Genomic DNA, 22,363 nt, shown 5'->3' with positions numbered 1-22,363 from the left:
CGCCACAGAATCCAAACAGATGTGACCAGAAAACACCACCACTTACAACAAAATCTAAAATACCAATAACTAACTTAAAGGTAAAGGTAAAGGGACCCCTGATCATTAGGTTCAGTCATGACCAACTCTGGGGTTGCGGCGCTCATCTCGCTTTATTGGCTGAGGGAGCCGGCTTACTGCTTCCGGGTCATGTGGCCAGCGTGACTAAGCTGCTTCTGGTGAACCAGAGCAGCACACGGAAACGCCGTTTACCTTCCCGCTGGTGTGGTACCTATTTATCTACTTGCACTCTGATGTGCTTTCAAACTGCTAGGTTGGCAGGAGCAGGGACTGAGCAACAGGAACTCACCCCATCGCAAGGATTCAAACCGCCGACCTTCTGATCGGCAAGTCCTAGGCTCTTTGGTTTAACCCACAGCGCCACCCGCGCTTAGTTGGTCTCTAATGTGCTACTGGAAGGAATTTTTAAAATTTATTTTATTTTGTTTTGTTTTGACTACGGCAGACCAACACAGCTACTTACCTGTAACTGGCTCTTGAAGGTTTGAACTGACACCAAGTAAGGTGGGAAACAGATGCTAGCACCAACACCTATCCACAGAGCAGAGCTTCCAATTTATTTATTTTTAAAAAGCACCTGCCTTCATTTCCACACCTTTTAATTGGTGATGGAAGAATTGCTTGATTAATCACAGCAATTAATCAACAGGCGCTTCAGGAACGCAAATGCCAATAGCAGCAGAGTAAGACATCGGAGTGTGCAGGTCTATGGAGTGGGTGGGAAGGAACTGTGCTGTCAGGGACCTTAGTCCTGCAGTTTAAGATGGATGGCTTTGTTTAGCCACAGCTGCTGATGCAACAAGCAGCGGAGCCCTGCTCCATCCATCATCACGGCTGGCAGCATTAAGGAAGAAACACAACTCCCCCTTCGCTTGAAGCACTCTTAACTTCAGAACCACCACCCCCGTTTTTTCAGTCAATACCACATGGCAAGGTTTATAGATTTCATGCCCCAGAAGATCTGGGCAATGAGGCACAGCTGTAAGGACAACCTGTGGGCATTTAATCATCGGTGATGCTGGAGAGTAAGCAAGGAGGCGAGATGCTTCTCCAGCAAGCGTTTCAACCCACATAACATTTGGTGTGGAAAAGCTCCATGCCAGGCCTGAAATAAAAGAGGAAAGATGGAGCTCCTCTCCGGTGAGTCGGGAAAAGGTATCTTCCGTTTGGAGAGGGGGTGCATCAAAATGCGAAGTGCCCCCGCTTGAAAAAAGAAGTGCACACATTCACATTTTCAGTTGACCGCAGAGTGAGTTTGGGGCTCGTTCAATATGGGATTTGCCTAGGAACTTGGGTGCTACAGACTCCACTGGGCCAGGCAGTAACCCCGACCCCACAACAAAGAAGAAGAGGAGTTTGGATTTGATATCCCGCTTTATCACGACCCTAGGGAGTCTCAAAGCGGCTAACATTCTCCTTTCCCTTTCTCCCCCACAACAAACACTCTGTGAGGTGAGTGAGGCTGAGAGACTTCAGAGAAGTGTGACTGGCCCAAGGTCACCCAGCAGCTGCATGTGGAGGAGCAGAGAAGCGAACCCGGTTCACCAGATTACGAGTCCACTGCTCTTAACCACACCACCACACTGGCTCTCAAAGGTGGGGAGGGTTCACAGTGCCAGCCTTGTCTCTAACAGGTGTGTCGTTCGCAGCTGGAATTATGGCGTTTGCAATTTTTAATCTATCTAGCAGATTCATATCCTGGCTTTCCACCATTTAGATCTTCAAAGCGATTTGCAAGCATGTTTGAATACAGTCTCGGTGGAGGGCTAGGGCGGCGTATCCCATTTCACTGCCTGAGGCGAAACAGTATGGTGCTTCCTTGCCCCTGCTGGAGCCTCCCTTATATGGGTTCTGCAGCAGCGCCCACAAAGTGACAATAGCAGTTTCAAGAAGATCTCATGAGATCTCGCGGAGCTCTTGTGAGAACTTGCAGAGCGCTGCGTTCTGGGTTTCTGCCACCTAAGGCGGCTGCTTCAGCCCACCGCATGGGTGGGCCTGCCCTGGCAATGGCTGACTTTCCACATAGAATCATAAGAAGAAGAAGAAGAGTTTGGATTTGATATCCCGCCTTTCACTCCCTTTAAGGAGTCTCAAAGCGGCTAACATTCTCCTTTCCCTTCCTCCCCCACAACAAACACTCTGTGAGGTGAGTGGGGCTGAGAGACTGTGACTGGCCCAAGGTCACCCAGCAGCTGCATGTGGAGGAGCGGAGACGCGAACCCGGTTACCCAGATTACGTGACTACCGCTCTTAACCACTACACCACACTGGCTCTCATAGAATTGAGGTGTTGAAAAGGGCCACGAGGGTCATCTAGTCCAACCCTGAGCAATGCAGGAATCTTTCACCCAATGCGGGGCTTGAACCCACGACCCAGCCTCATGCTCTACCGACTGAGCTATCCAGCCTACAGCATCTTCCACATAGAACAAAGGAACAGAAGCTCTCGCCCTTCAGGAAAATGATGTCTATGAGGACCCTAGTTGTCTTTAACATCACTGCTTGGCCAGCTACCTTTCCATAGTTAAACCAGGCTCAGGGCAGCTCACAGCACCAGAAAATTAACACCCTTCACTCTTAACAGTTGCAAAAATGTAAACAAACTGCAAATGCTCATAAGCAATAGCCTAATGAAAACATCTAAATAAATATAGAATAAAATTAAGCAACCCCCACATACTTCATATTAAGGTTTCATAGGGACGGCAAATCCAGAAGTGGGGCAGGTCAGAATATCTGGGTCAGGAGGACAGGGCTCAAGCCCAAGTAGTCCTCAAATTATATTGCCAATGCTGCTTTCAAGACCTGGAAAAGTTGCCCATTTCCTGTTCTGCACCTCTGACACCTATCCAGTAGCCTTTCCCAATTTTCTCCATGCACCAAAACGTGTGACTTGAAAACAAAGCAAATGTGAAAGTCTACCTTGCCATCCATGTACTCCAGCCACTGCAGGCCCAGGTTTGTGACAATTCTCGGGGTGCCATCATCCACAGGAAGAATTTCCACTCTGAACAACTGGGGCATAGCAGTCACAAGCTGAGAAAACATTTGTGCTGTTATCTCATAACATTTATATACCGTTTGAATGTACACCCCTGCCCCCCACCCTCTTGAAATATCCAGGAAATATTTCATGGGATTGATTACACCGTTTCTGCTACTTGCATTGCATCCTTAGGGCAGAATTAGACTGACTAACCCATAATAGTTACACTGGCAGCAGAATCAGATGGTACAACTCTTGCTGTACTGTATCATTTCAGACTGTCGGAAAGGACAGCACATGTCTGAACAGTCCCCTACGAAATCAAGGAAAACAAATGCATGGTTTCCCAGTCTGAAAACTTACAGGACAGGGAGAAAAGTTCTCAACTTGGTTTCCCTCCCCCCCCCCCTTAACATGTTAGCTTTCTGTGGATATGGAGGTCTCTACTCATCACCTGCCACCCACAGGGAAGCGCTGAAATTTGCGCTTCTCAACCTGAAGTTGTACAAGCTACATACGATACTACCGCATGTCGGGATGGACTCAGACTGAGCTCTAAAGCCAGCACGGTTTCCCCACCAACCTCTTTCCCGTCCTCCTCCACGACGAAAAAGGGATTGGATCCGTCGGACGCAGTGAAGGTGAAGCGGTCCTCCAGGGAGTTGCTCCCGTCGTGACTATAACTGATCCGGTTCTGGAAGACATCCTCCATTGTGAAGGTGTGGGTCTGGCGATAGCGGTGCCCGTCACTGGTCCGTTCGATCAGGCCATGCCGCGGCGGCTGCATGATCGTGAATGTGATGGATCTGGCCTGCGAGCAAGAAGGGAATGTGTGAAGGGGACCTGAAGAGCTGGGATCAAGATAAGTGGAGACTATGCATGTGTGAAAACTCCTCCACTGCTCCTCCCTTTTCAGTCCGCTCCTGGTTCTGGGAGACAGTGGTTCAGGAGAGTGTGGGGAAGCACCTGGACCTTCTCTTGCCTGACATGCCTCTTCCTCCTCTTCCTCCAACCCCTCCTTGCTCAGCCCTCCAGCTCTGGAGAACCCCCTGCCTCCCGTCTGGTACAGGGCCCCCCAAATATCACTGCGCCCCTCTCTCGAGTCAGACTCCTTCCCTCCCTTTTCCTGGGGCACACTAGACCCTGACACAGGACAGTTCTTATCCCAAATGGATTCTGCAGAATTCTGCAGTGCTTCAAGGAGGAAAGACACAGAAAGGGCTTCACCTCTGTGTCCATGTCTGTGGCTTTAAGCTCAAACTCTGTGATGGTTTTCCTCACTCCTTCTTGCACCCTCATCCCAGGGCTCTGCACAACAGGCAAAGAGTCGTCTACCGGGTTAATGGTGATGTCAAAATTCTGGCTCACCTACAGGGGAAAACAGATGAAGCAAAAACTAAAACCAGATTCCCATCTAGTGCGACTTCCATGGACAAACTCTGCCTGAGCATTTGCAGCGCTCTTGAAATTTTTGCAGGCGGAATTCAGTTGCATACTGGCAAATTCAGGTTCCATTTTGTTGTGTAGTCGTTTAGTCGTGTCCGACTCTTCATGAGCCCATGGACCAGAGCACGCCAGGCACTCCTGCCTTCCACTGCCTCCCACAGTTTGGTCAAACTCATGCTGGTAGCTTCGAGGACACTGTCCAACCATCTCGTCCTCTATCGTCCCCTTCTCCTTGTGCCCTCCATCTTTCCCAACATGAGGGTCTTCAGGGTCTTTTCAGGTTCCATACTTAAGTGGATTTGGCAATCTCTTACACAACTTGCCAACTTCCCCCTTTCCCCATAAAATTTGACTAAGTTACGGGAAAATGCCCTGGAAAGTGTGGATAAAATGATTGCTTTGCACAACGTTGACCAACCTTCCTACAAAAAAATCAAAGTGTATGTTCAATAAACAGCTGGCTTCGGATAACCTCACTGCAAACTTTGTGCAAACAAATATGGATGGACGTCCGCCTGAAGCTGAATTTTGCCAAGAACAAAGGAAATCCACTCACCTCGTGTGTGCCATCGGAAATGGAGAAGGCAAATGTGTCAGAATGTTTCTCCTCCTCGCTGGTATGGATGTACTGTATGTTGCGGGAGACCAGGTCTGCCTGTCTGAAGGAGCTAATCCTTCTGCCTAGAGTAGCAGGAAGTGGCAAGGGAAAGAAAACCGCAGCAAGCTGATGTTTCTGCAATCTTATGGACTAGAAACTTCCCTTAGAGAAACAAAACTGTTTAGGGCTGCCCTACTCATGAATTGCAATTGGGTAGGTGAGTCACCTACCCCACAATCAACCCAAAGAAGAATGCAGAGTAGTTACATTTGTATAACTCAAGCACAAAATTCATTTGTCGTTCGGGACAAAACCCTGGGCATATTAGTGTCCGAGGTGGGAAATCCAAACAGCACCGCTTCATCTTTGTATATGTGCACACATGCAAAAACAGTGGAGAAGGGTTGGTATAGCACAAAGAGAAGGAACAGTTCTCCAAAGGCTGTCCAATTTTGATTCTGCCTCCGCCCATCCCACGTTAAGTATAATTGTATACTGAAATGGAAAATAACTCTGCAATGGGTCTGCATGCATACTGTGATGCATGGCATGGAAATTTCCACTGAAGCTAAAGAAGAGCTGAGAAGAGAGCCTAACAGATTAATAATAATAATAATAATAATAATTTATTTATACCCCGCCCTCCCCGGTTCAGGGCGGCTAACACCAAATTCTGTGGGGCTGTATCATGGGACTGTATCTCTGTGCCTCATTCACAAGGCATCAGGATATATTACAAGTCTATGCATATGCTAATCTGTTGGCTTCCATCTTGGGTGGAGTGACTCTTTGTTCTCAAGCTACTGGAGAGAATGGATGTGCTAATCTCTTCTTTAGGAAAACAGCCTCAGGCTAGTGGAGGCTGGAATGAAGAAGAGAGAGAGCTTTGATTTTTAGCTCTGGGTGGAAGATGTTCATTATCTAATATATTTTACCTATGCTGGGATCAGTATAAGATATTATGCATCTATCTGAACTTAATTTTATTGTTTAAAATAATAATAATAATTTATACCCCATCTATCTGGTAGAAATGTTTGTTTTGGGTCAGCCTCTGCGAGTAAAACTTTTGAACCATATTTTCAGACTAGAGAATTTCTTATTTCAAAGAGTCAGTTTTAATTCACTCAACTGCTTCCAAACGCACAGTATTATTAACCTCAGTATCCCAGATGGGCTTTTCTCAATGGTTAATGTTCCTTCATCGGGGGAAAATATTGCCCACCCCTGCCTTAAAAGCCCACAGTTAAGTCTTGTCAAGCGCTTGCCTTGATATTGCTCCAAAAAAACAGTGAACATTTGCAAACCTGGTGATGCAGAGTGCTCTAGGTGCCCCAGCTGGGGCTGCTTAGTAATCCTGTACAGGAGATCACTTGGCTCGCTGTCCTGATCCACAGCGGACAACTCGAGAGTGGTGATCTTCTTCACAGAGTTCTCGTCCAGGGCCAGTCCTGTGTTGACAATGACGGATGGTGGCAACCGATCTTCTGGGAGAATCAGAGGCAAAAGGATAAGATCAACAGCTTCCATTCTTCTGTTTTCCTGCCTCTCATGAATAGTCTAAACTAGGCTGCTATCCAGTTAAAGAAATCTTAGCCAATTGGTCATATGCGTTTTAGCATATCAATCAGTTAAATTTGCACACATTTGGCATCATCTGAGAACAGGTGTTTCCTCCTGAGGAAAAGGAAAAGGGAGACTACGTCTTCTAAGATGGTGTTTGTCATCTCCACTTTTTATATAAAGGTAAAGGGACCGCTGACCATTAGGTCCAGTCATGGCCGACTCTGGGGTTGCGGCGCTCATCTGGCTTTATTGGCCGAGGGAGCCACTGTACAGCTTCCGGGTCATGTGGCCAGCATGACTAAGCCGCTTCTGGCAAACCAGAGCAGCGCATGGAAACACCGTTTACCTTCCCGCCAGTGTGGTACCTGTTTATCTACTTGCACTTTGACATGCTTTAGAACTGCTAGGTTGGCAGGAGCAGGGACAGAGCAATGGGAGCTCACCCTGTCGTGGGGATTCGAACCACCGACTCCCTGGCGCCTCCAGGTATGGCTTGGAGAGACCATTGACTGAAATCCTAGAGCAATGCTAATAGTACATAACACTGAGCTAAATGGACCAAGTTCTCAACTCAGCATAATGCAGCTTCTTATATTCTAGGAGGTGGCTGACTTTCCTGTTTTTAAGCATGGCCATCTGTCATGTATGATCTAGCTGAGATTCCTGCATTGCAGGTAGATGTTCCTTGCAGTCCCTTCCACCTGTACCTTTCTATGATTCTATGATTTTGAACGACAAGACAGTAGTGCCCCAAGTGATACCCTCCAGATGTTGTTGGACGTCAACTCCTATCAACCCTAGCCAGTGTGGCCATTGGAGAGACTCAGCGAGGATGGGTGTCTCAGCTCAAAATCATATTGAGATCTCCACTTTGTCTATCCCTAACCTAAAATATCAGGGGATAAAAGCACAATTAACCTGTGAAACCCTCCTGACTAATGTCATGGTAACATGTATATTACTTACTATTAGGGAAAATAAGAACATCAATTACTATTAAATGAGATGTTGAGGCTATGATGTTACAGAATTATATCCCCTGCCTTATTCTCTTAATGGCTCAGAATCCTTCCCCCCAGTGCCGGATTTACATATAAGCCAAACAAGCTATAGCTTAGGGCCACACTCTCTTGGGGACCCCCAAAAATTTTAAAGGGAAAAAACCTGGGATGTGCATTTCCAAAATAAAAGATAAAAACAAATAAAATAAAACCTGCATACAGCAACAGTGTTTTGTGTTGTGAAGGCTCCTATGATGTAAGTAATGGGCCCCGCCTGCTAGCCTGCTCCCTAAAATATCACTGCTTTGCTCATTTTTATATGTAGGGTGCCTACAGTCCGCATGGACTGGTTGCAGGGCAACATGTGCAAATGGCTTTAGATACCTATTAGGTCCATAAATTACCATATAGCATATATTCAGCACAAAAAACAGCGACAATTTGTTGTTGACAAAGGACAACTGGACATATAAAGGGCCCCATTACCTTCAGTAGTTTAGGGCCTCATCAAACCTAAATCTGGCCCTGCTTCCCCCTCTGCTGAAACCATGTTCCCTCCTTAATTTCCTTGTTTCCAGTTAACAACAGCCAAGTTGCCTTCCTTGCCAAAGAGAAAATGAGGGTTTGCAGCAGAACCCCTTGGCCTTACCCATTACCCGAAGCGTAAACGCCTGGTCCACCATTTTGTTTCCTTCCGCATCAGCCACATCGAAAACGAAAGCAAATGTCCCACCGGGATGCCCTTTCTCGTGGCTATACTCCACCTGTCCTGTGGGGAGATAGAAGGAGAATGAGCTTGTGTTACTGTCTTCTTCTACTTCTTCTTCTTCTTCTTCTTCTTCTTCTCCTTCTTCTCCTCCTCCTCCTCCTCCTCCTCCTCCTCCTCCTCCTCCTAAATTTTTATTGGTTTTCCACACTTATAACAAAAAAGACTTTACAAAACACACAACAAAGAAAAACACTTTACAATACAGTAAGCTAAACGCAGAAAAAGAATTATTTCTTCAGATATCTAATTCTCATAACATTAATAACTGACTTCCTCGCATCCCCTCTAACTGAATTTCATTCTGTCACCTGTATGACAGTTCTCCAAATTCATATTTCTAATAATATTGACTCCTAACATGTGTTACTGTCTTCTTGGTGTCTGTGACTAGCAGAGACACCCAAACGACAAGAAGTCAAAGTAATTTTGGGCAGGGTACATTATGCTGGTGTAAATGATCCCTATTCCAAACTCTACTGAGGAGCGAGACAACTACCCACTGAGCCAGCATTAGCCTGGCAGAGGGAAAACAAACCTTTTTAGAAATCCATCAATCTGGGAATGTGAGACTCAAGTGAACACACATACACAACGGAACTCTCTCTTGGAGCAGGGACTGGGAGTGCTCACCTTCATTTATATCCGCCTGTGTGAAGCTTTTCACTGGTCCTTTGACAGAGATCTGATCAAGGAAATCTCTTTTACGGATACGCAGAACTCCAAGCACAGGGTCTTTCTTCAGGATGTATCTGATAGCCAGGTCATCCGAATCTGAGTCTGTGGCCTTCAAGTGCTGGTCTGTAAGGACTGCCACAGAGCCTAAATGGCAAAAGAAAAGTCAAATATCTGCTATTCCTCCTTGCAGAATCATCCTGAATATAATGAATGAATCTTTATTTGTGCCAGCCATCGGCCATAGCAATAAAACAACAATATACTTTATACAAAGAATAGAAATAAAAAGTCAATTATATAAAATACATTTTAGGGTTTTGAATCAAGAGTCAAATAGTGGATCTCATTCTGATTGCCCCAGCTATAAACCTTGCAACCTTTGCTGTCACCTGCTCATCTTGATCTGCCAAGAGAAAGGACACTGTGGCAGTGGTTGGGTGACCCGGAATGGACAATAAAAGAGGGGCAATAATCTCATTCCTCAAGTCTTTATAAAGAGTGCAAGCCAGAATATAATGAGCATCTCTGTGGTATAACCACATTCATCCTAGATAAACAGGGATAACATCCCAAAAACATCCAGATAATTCGGAAGTTTGGATAAACAGAACTGTTGTTTTAGATGAGGGGGAAGGGTGACTTGAATGAAGGGCCACAAATGGGAAGGGAGAACTAATATTTGTAAACATTTAATAGTCTACAGGGTATTCAATGTGAATTGTATGTGCTAATTCTTATTTGCTATTGCCCCTGCCTCTTCCTTGACCCTACTTCCTCCACTGAAATTTACATTGGCTGCATCTGGACACTGCAATAAGCTTAGGGTAGTTTACTTGCTTATATAGGGTCACATGCATTGAAATGGTAATAATAGCAGTTGTGCTGTACACCAAACCATGTTGCCTTTGCCAAGCAAATTTGCAGTTTAAGCTATGGGCAAATCAGATCAGAAGGAGAGGCCAAATGATGCAAAAGAACAAAATATGGGAGAGGCAAGGTGTTACCAGAAGGATAGTTAAACTTCAGAGAAGATCTTGCATAGGGCATAAGTCATGGGAGCATTCTGAAGGCAGAAAATGGCCAATTGGGCAAGAAAGAATTGCAGGCTTAAAACTACTTGAATAATTATTCCCTCTTCCTAAGGGGACCCTGAGAATTGTAGCTGAACTAACAATGAACTGGGACGCGGGTGGCGCTGTGGGTAAAAGCCTCAGCGCCTAGGGCTTGCCAATCGAAAGGTCGGCGGTTCGAATCCCCGTGGCGGGGTGCGCTCCCGTTGTTCGGTCCCAGCGCCTGCCAACCTAGCAGTTCAAAAGCACTCCCGGGTGCAAGTAGATAAATAGGGACCGCTTACTAGCGGGAAGGTAAACGGCGTTTCCGTGTGCGGCTCTGGCTCGCCAGAGTAGCGATGTCACGCTGGCCACGTGACCCGGAAGTGTCTCCGGACAGCGCTGGCCCCCGGCCTCTTGAGTGAGATGGGCGCACAACCCTAGAGTCTGGCAAGACTGGCCCGTACGGGCAGGGGTACCTTTACCTTTTAACAATGAACTAAGAAGGAACTCAAAGAATCTCTCAACCAGACTACAGTTCCTATTTGGCTCTATGAATAAGCTTTTGCTGTTGAAATGATATAAAACCATAATACACATATAGTGAGTTACAGTGAACTTAGGTACTAGATCTTTCTTTGCACACAGAATGTATTGCATTTTTAAAAAAGTTTTTATACAGAGAGTTAAGTTCTGATTGTTCAGTTTGCTGTCAGCATCACTACCACTGCCACAAAAAGTGCGGCTGATGCCCACCCCTTACCGGCAGAAAGTTGCAAGCCCCTGTTCACAACTAATCTGGGTGGCTCCGACTTGGACAACTCAATGGAAAACTCCACCTTCCCAGTCTGCGTGTAGAGGCCGTCGGAGAGTGAAAATCTGAACTCATCAGACTGGACACTGGAACTGCCTGGTGTGTAAATGATTAGTTCATCCAGGATATCTTGGTAGGTGAAGGTGGAGCCCTCGGACAGGGTTTGACCGTTCTCCAAGGGATCCAGATGAGACTGTCTCTTGCGGAGATAACCTGAGAATAAGGTGAACATACCTTTTATCATATGTGATGGTCGTGTAAGGTAATAAAAGCCTAAAAAAATAGTTTGAAGACCATTTGCTCAGCAATATCAGAAACTTGTATCTTACCATAAGTGGGTTTCTTGGTCACTACAAAGACCAGTTGGTTGTCCGGAGTGTCCAGGTCTTTCATGCTCAAGGAGGAATTTGTGATCACCACCCCTTCGCTCTCCTGCACTTTGACAGGATCCACCTCCATTTCCGGGGGCTCATCATTTAGACGCTACAATAACACAAAGACATCCATGAAAGACAGTGCACTCACGCAATGCCACAAAGATAAGTGGGTGGGGGATAAGAAATGCAAGTAGAAGCTGCAACATCTGATTCAAAATCGATTTTGCAAATGTAAACACATACAAACAGTTTCGGCTGAATCTGGAACTGTTTGTGTGTCCAGGTTTGTTGGGTAAATCTGATTGGCAACTTAATTCTAAGTTTCTAGAACATTAAGGTATCACAAACAGCACAAAACATACCAGCAATTTGAATGAATATCCCATATTAATATTTGTGGGGTTTCATACATTCAAGCAGGCAAAACTAATCACAGGAGAGGTTTCAGATTTCTAGTGGATAATGCATGCATCCCAGTGGCGTAGCGTGGGGGGTGCAGGGGGGGCCGGCCACACCGGGCGCAACATCTGGGGGTTAGGGTTAGGGGGCGCAAATCCACGGGTTAGGGGGCGCAAATTACTTGCCTTGCCCCGGGTGCTGACAACCCACGCTTCGCCACTGATGCATCCTCTCTAAACTCAATAGGTTTTATGAATCAAACCCAACAACTGAGCTCACCTTGATGGTGATGTTGACACTGCTGGTTTCCGATTGGCTGAAGCCATCGCTGACATAAAAGCTAAAGGTGTCCGTGGATGGCTCAATACTTTCGTGGACGCTTTGAAAGTAATAGATATGGTTCTCTACCACATCTTGAATTGAGAACGAGAGGTCTGAGCTCGCAGTGTGTCCAGGACCAAGTCGCCTACCTGCAAACACAGCATTGCCAATAGGAAATAATACTTTTTTTCATTTTAAAATGGTATCACGCTTTCAGGCAGAAAGAGAAGACAAATGATTTTTTTGTCGCTGCTGTTTTTCAAAGATTAAGTGGGATGCACTGCGGAGCCTCATCTGCCAGTGTTTATTTTAAGATTCAAAGGAGCCACCTTTCCGTTTTTGAGGGTTCCAAGCTTACCTGTTTTGGTGTTTTCAATGTAGCCATATCTTGGGAAAGATGCGATTGTCACCACTAAGCCTTCCTGGGCAAGATCGGAGTCAATGGTTAGGGAGTGGTGAGCTCTAAGTGGTACCCTACCTCCTTCATCCACCTGAAAACACAAAAGCAAAACTGAGGTTTACATCTGAAGTTTGCTCTAGCAATGCTGCAGCTGGCCTACTGCTGTTCCACTCCTGGCCTAACATGTGCAAATTTTAATAACATGGGGGAAAGGGCTGGAAACAGGAAAATCTCCCCTCTTCATCATCAACTCCTTCCTAGAGGACTGAATCAAGACCAGGCAGTGGTTGATGGGAAATACCTTGCCGCATGAGACCCTGAATAGTCACTATCGTCCTTCTAAGTCCCATTCAGAATTTAAAATGGAGGGTGTTTGCAGTCCAGCCTGTGATAAGCAATGCTCCTCTTACAACTTTGAACCTGCACCCCCAAGTCCCAGCTGTTTACGCACCACAATATGGTCAGCAAAAGTGATGACTGGAGGCTTGCTCTGGCCAGCAGTGATAGTGATGGTGAACATCTGGCTGTCAAGACGGTTGCCATCCTCGTCGAAAACAGCAAAGTGGAAAATGTCGGTGACTGGCTGACTGAAGGCCTCAAACTCTGTGAGGTATCTGCACAGGAAAGGCGAGAGGAGTTGAGACGCAGTGACAGCCAGATGAAAGGCTTTCACATCGTGCGCTTAAGAACCTTTCTGCAACAATTTAATCTTCGCCACTGTCTTATCTGCTTGGAGGGAAGGAGAAAAGGACTCACACTTCCTTGTTACTGGGTGAGACAAACCGACTGGGAAAGCTGTGGTCTAACAACTCCAGAAGAAGAGGCAGAAACAACAAAGAACTGGATCAGAGGCAGGAGGCATGTTGTTTTCCAGATGAACTACAATTCCCATCATCCTTCACCACTGTCCATGCTGACTGAGGCTGATGGAGGTTTGAAGAGCCACAGGTTCCCCACAGCTAGATTAAGTTTTATATAGCAGGACTGGGGAACCTGTGGAGGGCAAATATAAAATGATATTTGACTCTAACTCATATCAGCATAGTCAGTGGCCAGAGGGGGGACTGGAAGCTTTCACTTCAGCTTTTTTAAGAAGCCACAGTTTCCCATTACATCTGAGCTCCATAAACTGTGGCTTGTTAGATCAGTACAGGATCAAATTGTATTCTGATCCCAGTGCATTCTGAAACCATAGTTTAAACAAACCACAGTTTTCAGAGTCCAGATGCAATGGAGAATGATGGTTTGATTCAAAGTGGCTTTGAACATTTCCAATTTCATTCTCATGGCTTTTTGGGGGGAATACATGAGCCCAAAGCTCATTTATGTCTTCCCATTATGCCTATAGAGGCCCCTGTCTTTAACTCACTGGAAAAAAATATTGCTTTTCTTCAGTGCTAAATTATACTGTACATCATACAATGTTAGAGGTAATGTTGAGAAGAAGGATTTGGAGTCCCGAAATGCCGTCTGCCTTAGGAGACGGGCACTTTAGCAAATAATTTCACTAGCCATATTCCCCTCAGTTATCTTTTTTTCCAAGTCCAAAAACACCCAACAGCTTAACACTTTCTTTAAACAGAAAGCTTCTCCGTTTTCTCTTCCTGCTCTATCCTTCACATTTGTGCTGGGAGAATAATTTTTATAAGCTTTGTTTGTGAAGCACTTATTTGCAGTAGTAATTCAGTCCACAAAACATGAAAAGATCGGCACTCAATCATTAGACGTTCTGCGAGACGGGCTATAAAAGCATTGTTGATGTTCAGTGCCTGTCTTCCCTGTAGGTGGCACTGTGGATTTCTGAATAAGCAGGGAGGGTTTAGGGTGCTTGGAAGAATTTTGCAAATCTCCCCAGGATTACCTGATTCTTTTATTGTTGATGTCTTCCATTGTGAAATTATAGACTTCAGAAAACTCCTGAGAATGCTGTCCAGGTATTATCCGCACCAGAGTTCCATACATGGGAAGGGAAATTAACTGAATCCTTATCTTGGAATCAGGAGAGTTATTATCCTAAAAAGAGAAGTGAGAAGAAAAAGAGCAGGAGTTAAAAAGGTAAAGGGACCCCTGACCATTAGGTCCAGTCGTGACCGACTCTGGGGTTGCGGCACTCATCTCGCTTTACTGGCCGAGGGAGCCGCCGTTTGTCCACAGACAGCTTCCGGGTCATGTGGCCAGCATGACTAAGCCGCTTCTGGTGAACCAGAGCAGCGCACGGAAACGCCGTTTACCTTCCCGCTGGAGCGGTACCTATTTATCTACTTGCACTTTGACGTGCTTTCGAACTGCTAGGTTGGCAGGAGCAGGGACCGAGCAACGGGAGCTCACCCCGTTGTGGGGATTCGAACCGCCGACCTTCTGATCGGCAAGTCATAGGCTCTGTGGTTTAACCCACAGCGCCACCCATGTCCCTTGCGCCACCCATGTCCCTTGTCGGGCTAAAATGAGGGGAACAAGACCAGGTGGAGAACAGAACTCTTGTCATTTAGAGCAGTGTTTCCCAACCTTGGGCCTCCAGCTGTTTTCAAACTACAATTCCCATCATCCCTGACCACTGGTCTTGCTAGCTGAGGATTATGGGAGTTGTAGTCCAAAAACAGCTGGAGGCCCAAGGTTGGGAAATGCTGATTTAGAGTATACATGATTTCTCTCCCTCCTCATTTAAACAACCCTGTGAGGTAGGTTAGGCTGAGAGACAGTGACTGCATTCAAGGTCACTCAGTGAGCTTCACAGATGAGTGGGGATTCGAACCCAGGTCTCCCAGGTCTTAGTCCAACACTCTAACCACTACAACAAACTGGCTTCAACCATTTGTGGTTCAGGATGAGAACAGAAATCGCGCAGCAGCAGCGTGGTGGCAGCGGGAAGCCCCATTAGCTAAAGTGGTACCTCAGGTTAAGAACAGGTTTCAGGTTAAGAACAGACTTCCAGAACAAATTAAGTTCTTAACCCGAGGTACCACTGTATTAAATGTTAGGCAAAATCAGAGGAATTGTGCAATGTCCCCCTCTGATTTGAATAATTTCATGCAAAAGTTAACTTATTCAAGGATTGGGCTGCCTGGGCATGAAACTGTCTCACACAGTATAAACACAGTCCTGCCTGTTCCTGATACTACATCTCCCAAGTTAGGTTAAGGTAAAGGGACCCCTGACCATTAGGTCCAGTCGCGGACGACTCTGGGGTTGCGGCGCTCATCTCGCTTTATTGGCCGAGGGAGCCGGCGTACAGCTTCCGGGTCATGTGGCCAGCATGACTAAGCCGCTTCTGGCAAACCAGAATAGCGCACGGAAACACCATTTACCTTCCCGCTGGAGCGGTACCTATTTATCTACTTGCACTGGTGTGCTTTTGAACTGCTAGGTTGGCAGGAGCTGGGACCGAGCAATGGGAGCTCACCCCGTTGCGGGGATTCGAACCACCGACCTTCTGATCGCCAAGCCCTATGCTCTGTGGTTTAGACCACAGCACCGCCAAAATGCGACGCCTGAGCAGCCCTAAAATTCATTGGATTCTAGGTCTTTGATGCTTAGTTAATAAATCTGCTAGAGGTTGTAGACTCTCCTTCCTTGAGGGTTTTTAAGCAGAGGTTGGATGGTCATCTCTCATGGATGCTTTGCAGGGGGTTGGACTACTAGATGACCCTCAGGATCACCTCCCAAGTGTACAATTCTATGATTCTATAAATTGATTCAAATTAGGTTGATCACCGGGGGGGGGGGGGGGATGCCCTTGATCAGGAAGTAGACTTTTGAAGAGAAAAAAAGCTAATATTTTTTATTGCAAGTACAAACAATTCCATTAGCCCATAGGGTGGGGCCCCCAACCCCTGTTCCAAAATGAATGAAAGAATGCTTTCCTCTTCAGAACTAATGTTCTATTCACAAGCAAAGTTATGCAGATTAGTTAATTAGTCAATTAATGATTAAAACTCAACAATGAATCAACAAGCTGCATACCCAACCTAACACCTTTGCAGCTCAGAATTCCTTAACCCTCCTTTTTGGTTTTGTCGTTTTTTCCAAATCAAAGTTATTTTTATGAAGGATTTTGCTAGTAACCTCAACACGCCAGCTGCAGGCCCATTTTAGTTTGTCATCTAAATCCTTAAAGAACAGGATGAGGAGATATTTTAGGTGGAAACAGTATTAAAATAGGACCAGCAGCATGAATAGTATGTCCTGCATTCCGACTGTTATACATAAATATATATATATATTTAAACGTTGTGTTAAGCAACAGTCCTGAATACTCAAAATGCCAACAGAGTCTTCCAAGTTGGAGCATCACATGGGATGAGCATAAGACCATAGAACTGGAGGAGCTGGAAACCCAAGTCCCATATACTGTATGCTGTAAGCCGCCCACAGTGGCTGGGTATAAATAATAACATTATTTATTATTGTAAACTTTTCTCTTCAGACCTTCATGGGCTAAATCCACGAAATCCAGGCACACATACATACAACTCACAGTATGTATACGAAGACCTCACCTTCTGAAAGAGGAGTGGGACAGTTGCCATCCCCCCCCCCCCCAGATTTTGGTAATGGAGAAATGGAAAATTTGGTAGAGACTCTTAACCCAGTGGTGTAGCGTGGGTTGCCAGTGCCCAGGGCCACATGGAGGGGGTGGCTGGGTGGGAGGGAGGGAAATAGATGGAGTACACATGTGATTTCAACTCCCTTATGGCATCCCACATCACTCAGGAGATTGGAGCCACAGAGATAAGAAAAGAAGAGTTGTTGTGTTGTCTAGAGAGGTTACTTCCTGGTTCACAAGGAGAAGCCATTTTCAATGAGCCCAGCGAGGGATGGGCACAGCTGTATTGAGGCACCTCCAGCTGTTGAAATTCTGCACCCTCTAACCATTTCACACACAGGGCAACCACCCCTGTGCCCTCCATGCTACGCCACTGTCATAACCTCAGGGTTGTGGGTTTGAGCCCCACCTTGAGCAAAAAGATTCCTGCGTTGCAGAGAGTTGGACAAGATGACCACCCACAATCCCTTCCAAACCTACAATTCTATAATTTGGAGGAGGGTGCTAAACCACCCTGATTCAGGGATGTAGGGGTGGCGAGAGCTCGTGGTAGAGCTCATGCGCTGCACACAGAAGCTCACGAAGATGCAGGATGCAACCCTTGCCAACTCCAGTCAAAACCGTCAAGTTATAGGTGACAAGATGGAAGACCTTTCTCCACCTGAGCCTCTGGAGAGAAACTGCCAGACGCAGCAGACAATACTATGAGAGATGGACAAATGATCTGACCCAATGTCAGGCAGCTTCCTGTGAGCTTGTGTGTTCCTTCCCAGGTGAGCCTACCTTTTGTTCAACACGTCAGCACAAGAGGAACCCTGGTGAAGTGGCAGCTCCAAGGTGCTTTTGAAAGAACAGGTATGCCAGGCCCTACCCCAAGGAGCTCATACACAAGAAAACTGGGGAAACGGGAGGTGTGAGCAGAATAGGTGATTTTTTTTTCATGGACACATACTGTCTTTTTCTGTGTATAATACGCCCCCGTATATAAGATGAGCCCTATTTTCTGGGACTCCAAATTAATTAAGGAAATGGGGGGAGATTGCCCACAGTTGTTAAGCTTTTTTGGGGGTGGGATTTGCTCAGAGTTGCCAACAATCATCCACCTGCCTGGCCACCGCTGCCAATCGCATGCCTCGCCGAAGCGCCAATCACCCGCCCAATTGCCGCAGCAGCAGCCAATCGACAGCAGGCCTTGCCGCAGCCATCAATCACCCACCGATTCGCCGCTGGCAATCTCCTGCTCACGGCTGCCACCAATCGCCCGTCCCCCCTCTGCACTATCCTTGTATAAGACAACCCCAAATTGCACTATACATTTAAAGCAGAATCGTGCCACTTTAAGTAGTCATGGCTTTCCCCAAAGAGCAACTTGTTAAGGATGGTGAGGGTTGTTAGTAGAGACCCTATTCCCCCTCACAGAACTACAATTCCCAGAGTTCCTGTGAAAGCTGTGCCAGATTAAACCCTGTGGAGACCCCTAGGCAGTTGAAATATTTTTTTTTTGGGGGGGGGGAGGCCCTCATGTGCGTGCTTTGGTGGGATAACATTGAACTAAGGATGCTTGATTGTAATTTTGCTCCAAGATCAAATCAATATTATTTTGATCTGTTGTCTCCTCTGCCTATTTGGTAAACTGGTGCTGTGTGAAAGGGGGGTTGATTATTAAACCACTCTGGGAATTAGTTGGGGTCGATGGGATCTGAAAGGGAACCAGAGTTAAATCTGTGTCTGTTTAGGTCTACAAACTGCTCCACACCCGGCTAGGCATGCTTTCTACTGCCTCCATGGTGGGCCCTCAAACGAAAGAGGCTTAATAGCACCTGACTCCGGGATTAGCTTAATTTTCGTTTTACCTTTGCACTCCACCTCTACCTTCATGTAACAGGCACGGTCCCAAACACCTGGTTAGAAATAAAGAACTCATTCTTCCCCCCACTCGTACGCTTTTTTGGCAGCCGCAAGCAGGACACGGCAGAAAAGGTTGAAACTTCTGCCAAGCGAGAACATTGAGAGGGATGTCGGCGGTTTATGTTACAGCGTTCTCCCTCACACTTTTACGGCTTTGGAATGCAGCCGCTGGCTCCGGGTCAGCTTTTGTCTCCAAATAATAAAACGTGAAGAGAGGCCAGGCTACGTGCCAGGGCTGCGCTAGAAGCTCCTTGAAACGCCGGGGAGAGCAGGCCAAGAGTCACATTTCTTAAGAAACCGCCCTTCACACCTTAACACAATCGTAGGAAGTGTTTCCTCTGCAAGTACACAGGCCCAGGGAGTGTCAAGGAGATTCAAACTAATGGCAGGCCCCGAGCCTGGGGAGACATCAAGGAGCCTAGACATCTTCACTGAGGCGTTGCTAAAGGAAGGGAACTGCAAGAAGAATTAGCCAAATGTGCAGAAGACAAACCAGTCATATGGCAAATCCTACCCTGCACAATAAGTTCCGGGTCAAGCTTGGTTCTTTAAGGCATTCAAGTTTGCCACATACCTTCCAACATTTCTCCAATGAAAATAGGGACATCCTATTCTATTATTATTATTATTTCACTATTTATGGCCCACCCATCTGGCTTGGGTTGCCCCCGACACTCTGAGCAGCTTCCAATACGTATTAAAAACATAATAAAACATTAAACATTTTTTTAAAAACTTCCCTATACAGGATTGACTACACAGGGCTTGGGAGTTGGATAACTCCATACCTGCCAACATGTCTAGAAAAGAAAACTGGAACGTGTCCAGAGGAAGGCAACCAAAATGGTCAAAGGCCTGGAAATGATGCCTTATGAGGAACGGCTAAGGGAGCTGGGCATGTTTAGCCTGGAGAAGAGGAGGTTAAGGGGTGATATGATAGCCATGTTCAGATATATAAAAGGATGTCACATAGAGGAGGGAGAAAGGTTGTTTTCTGCTGCTCCAGAGAAGCGGACACGGAGCAATGGATCCAAACTACAAGAAAGAAGATTCCACCTAAACATTAGGAAGAACTTCCTGACAGTAAGAGCTGTTTGACAGTGGAATTTGCTGCCAAGGAGTGTGGTGGAGTCTCCTTCTTTGGAGGCCTTTAAGCAGAGGCTTGGCAGGGGGTTGGACTCGATGGCCCTTGTGGTCTCTTCCAACTCTATGATTCTATGATTCTAGAAGGACATTCCGAGATCAAACCACAAACCAGGATGGCTTCTGTAAAGCCAGGACTGTCCCTGGAAAATAGGGACACTTGGAGCATCTGTTACCGCTGTTTCTTTTCATATCCTTGGACTGTTTTGGCTCCCCAACAGCAAGTGTTCAAACAAGGACTGAGGAGGTCGTAGTTCAAATCGCTGCTCAGTCATGAAACTCGCTAGAGTGATCTGGACCTTTCACTCTCCTTTATTTATTGCAACTTTCCTCCAAGGAGATTCAAGGTGCTGTGTGTAGCTCTCCATGCCCTCTCCCCAATTTTTCTTCACAACAACCCTGTGAGGTAGGTTAGGTTGAGGGTTTGTGACTGGCCCAAGGTCACTCAGAGAGCTTCACGGGGGAGACTGGACCCAAACCCTGAACTCCCAGGCCCTAGTCCTACACTCTAACCACTAAACCACACTGACTTTCTGGGTCTTATCTGCCTCACAAGGTTGACGTAAAGATAAAAGAAAGAAACAAAAAGTGAACAGTCCTTTGAACCTTGTGAAAGTCATTCGATGTATTACAACCGGGCACCAATGGACATTCTCCTCCTTCTAACGTTTTTAAAACAAACATAGGGAAATGGACAGAAACCATCTAAAGCTATCTCTAAGTACTCCACAAATATAAGAACTTTGGAACCCCTTGCCTATTGATATCATACAGGCTCCTTCACTATACAGTGGTACCTCAGGTTAAGAACTTAATTTGTTCTGGAGGTCCATTCTTAACCTGAAACTGTTCTTAACCTGAAGCACCACTTTAGCTAATGGGGCCTCCTGCTACCGCCGCGCCACCAGAGCACGATTTCTGTTCTCATCCTGAAGCAAAGTTCTTAGCCCGAGGTACTATTTCTGGGTTAGCGGAGTCTGTAACCTGAAGCGTCTGTAACCTGAAGTGTCTGTAACCCGAGGTATCATTGTACTCCTTTTGGCACCTGCTAAAAACGTTGCTACTTAGACATGGCTATGCAGATGCTTTGGAAGTTGAGGCAATTTTAATCTTTTTTAGTATCTTAACTTTTGTTATGTTTTAAAGTATGGCTCTAAATTTTCTCGATTTTTCCCCTCCTTATCCATGCAATCCAACGGAGCCTGTCTTTGCATGCAGTGGAAGTCCCTAATTCACCAAGGGTTTGAGACCTATTAGCTACCCTCACCTGGTTTACCTGGCCAATCAAAGCTGTTGCCGGGTTGTGGCCACTGTCAAATGCAGACAGCTTCTAGGTGCCATAGGTGAGAGTGGAGTGCAGGATGACAAACTACCCGAAATGTGTCCCCCACCAGAGGTACTACCCCTCCCCTAACACCCCAACAGGCTGATAGACTGGTACATTATCGAGGCTAAGAGGCTGGAAACAAATGGTTTACTTACAATATAGGCAAAGTGGGATCGGGTGATGATCACAGAGCTTCTAGCAGCCACCGTGATGGCAAGTGAGCAGCCGGGATCCAGCCTGGGGCCTTCGTTGTCGATCAGGGCTACTTCGACTTTCAGTACGGCCGTCGCTGTGGTGATGCCATCGGTCACTGAAATCTCCATCGTGTCTTCCGCTGAGGACGAACCATCGTGGATATACTGCAGAGCGTTCCTGGTGACCTCCTCATACGTGAAGGTATCTCCTTCTCAGAAAGAAAGGTTGAAATCAGGAGTTTCCCATGTACAACATGGTGAGAACTTGGGAAACAGCCTTACTAGAAAAATTAACCAATAAACTGAAACTGACACGGGGACAAATAGAAGAAGACGCCTTCACCCCGGTATGGCTCCCCTTTATCACATACACAGCCCTACCAGACAATGACAAAAATCCACCAGCAGCATACAAATCAATATGGCTAACCTGATCCATAACACCCACCCACCCCACTCACACATGAAAACAAAGACCACCACAGCCAACCACAAATGAATAACCACACCCTAGGCCAACCCCAACCTCTCTCACCACCAAAGGAACACAAGCGAACAGCAAAGAACCTGCACAAGCAACGCTGACACCAAACCCCACATATAGTAAGTAAAATAGAAACATCGCCACCCAACCCCACCCCACTCATATTTTTCCCCATCCACCTCTTTCCCCCTATTCTTCCTAATGTCTCAACAAATGAACCCGATTTGTAAAAAAAAAGTGTTATTGGGGGGCGGGAATACAAGATGCCTTTGTAAATCAAGAAAATCTTTAATAAAAATACAT

The 22,363-nt window shown here is 46.2% G+C and overlaps 1 protein-coding gene across 1 annotated transcript in view; it reads right to left on the bottom strand.

Moving 5' to 3' along the window:
- The window catches only part of FRAS1 (Fraser extracellular matrix complex subunit 1), a 380,286-nt gene that overhangs the window by 53,340 nt on the left and 304,583 nt on the right, over positions 1 to 22,363 (bottom strand). The window contains exons 37-50 of the mRNA XM_083398098.1: positions 21,538 to 21,785; positions 14,323 to 14,474; positions 12,913 to 13,075; positions 12,420 to 12,552; positions 12,020 to 12,210; positions 11,294 to 11,447; positions 10,914 to 11,177; positions 9,057 to 9,245; positions 8,307 to 8,426; positions 6,398 to 6,577; positions 5,049 to 5,173; positions 4,274 to 4,414; positions 3,630 to 3,857; positions 2,983 to 3,096 (exon numbers count right to left, since the gene is read on the bottom strand). Of these exons, the coding sequence (XP_083254224.1) occupies positions 2,983 to 3,096; positions 3,630 to 3,857; positions 4,274 to 4,414; positions 5,049 to 5,173; positions 6,398 to 6,577; positions 8,307 to 8,426; positions 9,057 to 9,245; positions 10,914 to 11,177; positions 11,294 to 11,447; positions 12,020 to 12,210; positions 12,420 to 12,552; positions 12,913 to 13,075; positions 14,323 to 14,474; positions 21,538 to 21,785 (2,402 nt within the window). The remainder of the gene's footprint in view (positions 1 to 2,982; positions 3,097 to 3,629; positions 3,858 to 4,273; positions 4,415 to 5,048; positions 5,174 to 6,397; positions 6,578 to 8,306; positions 8,427 to 9,056; positions 9,246 to 10,913; positions 11,178 to 11,293; positions 11,448 to 12,019; positions 12,211 to 12,419; positions 12,553 to 12,912; positions 13,076 to 14,322; positions 14,475 to 21,537; positions 21,786 to 22,363) is intronic.

Source organism: Podarcis tiliguerta (genome assembly GCF_965153285.1).
Source record: "Podarcis tiliguerta genome assembly, chromosome: 9".
NCBI classification, from domain to species: domain Eukaryota; kingdom Metazoa; phylum Chordata; class Lepidosauria; order Squamata; family Lacertidae; genus Podarcis; species Podarcis tiliguerta.
The sequence above is the reverse complement of the archived record's forward strand: the minus strand, read 5'-3'. Positions and strand labels throughout refer to the sequence as shown.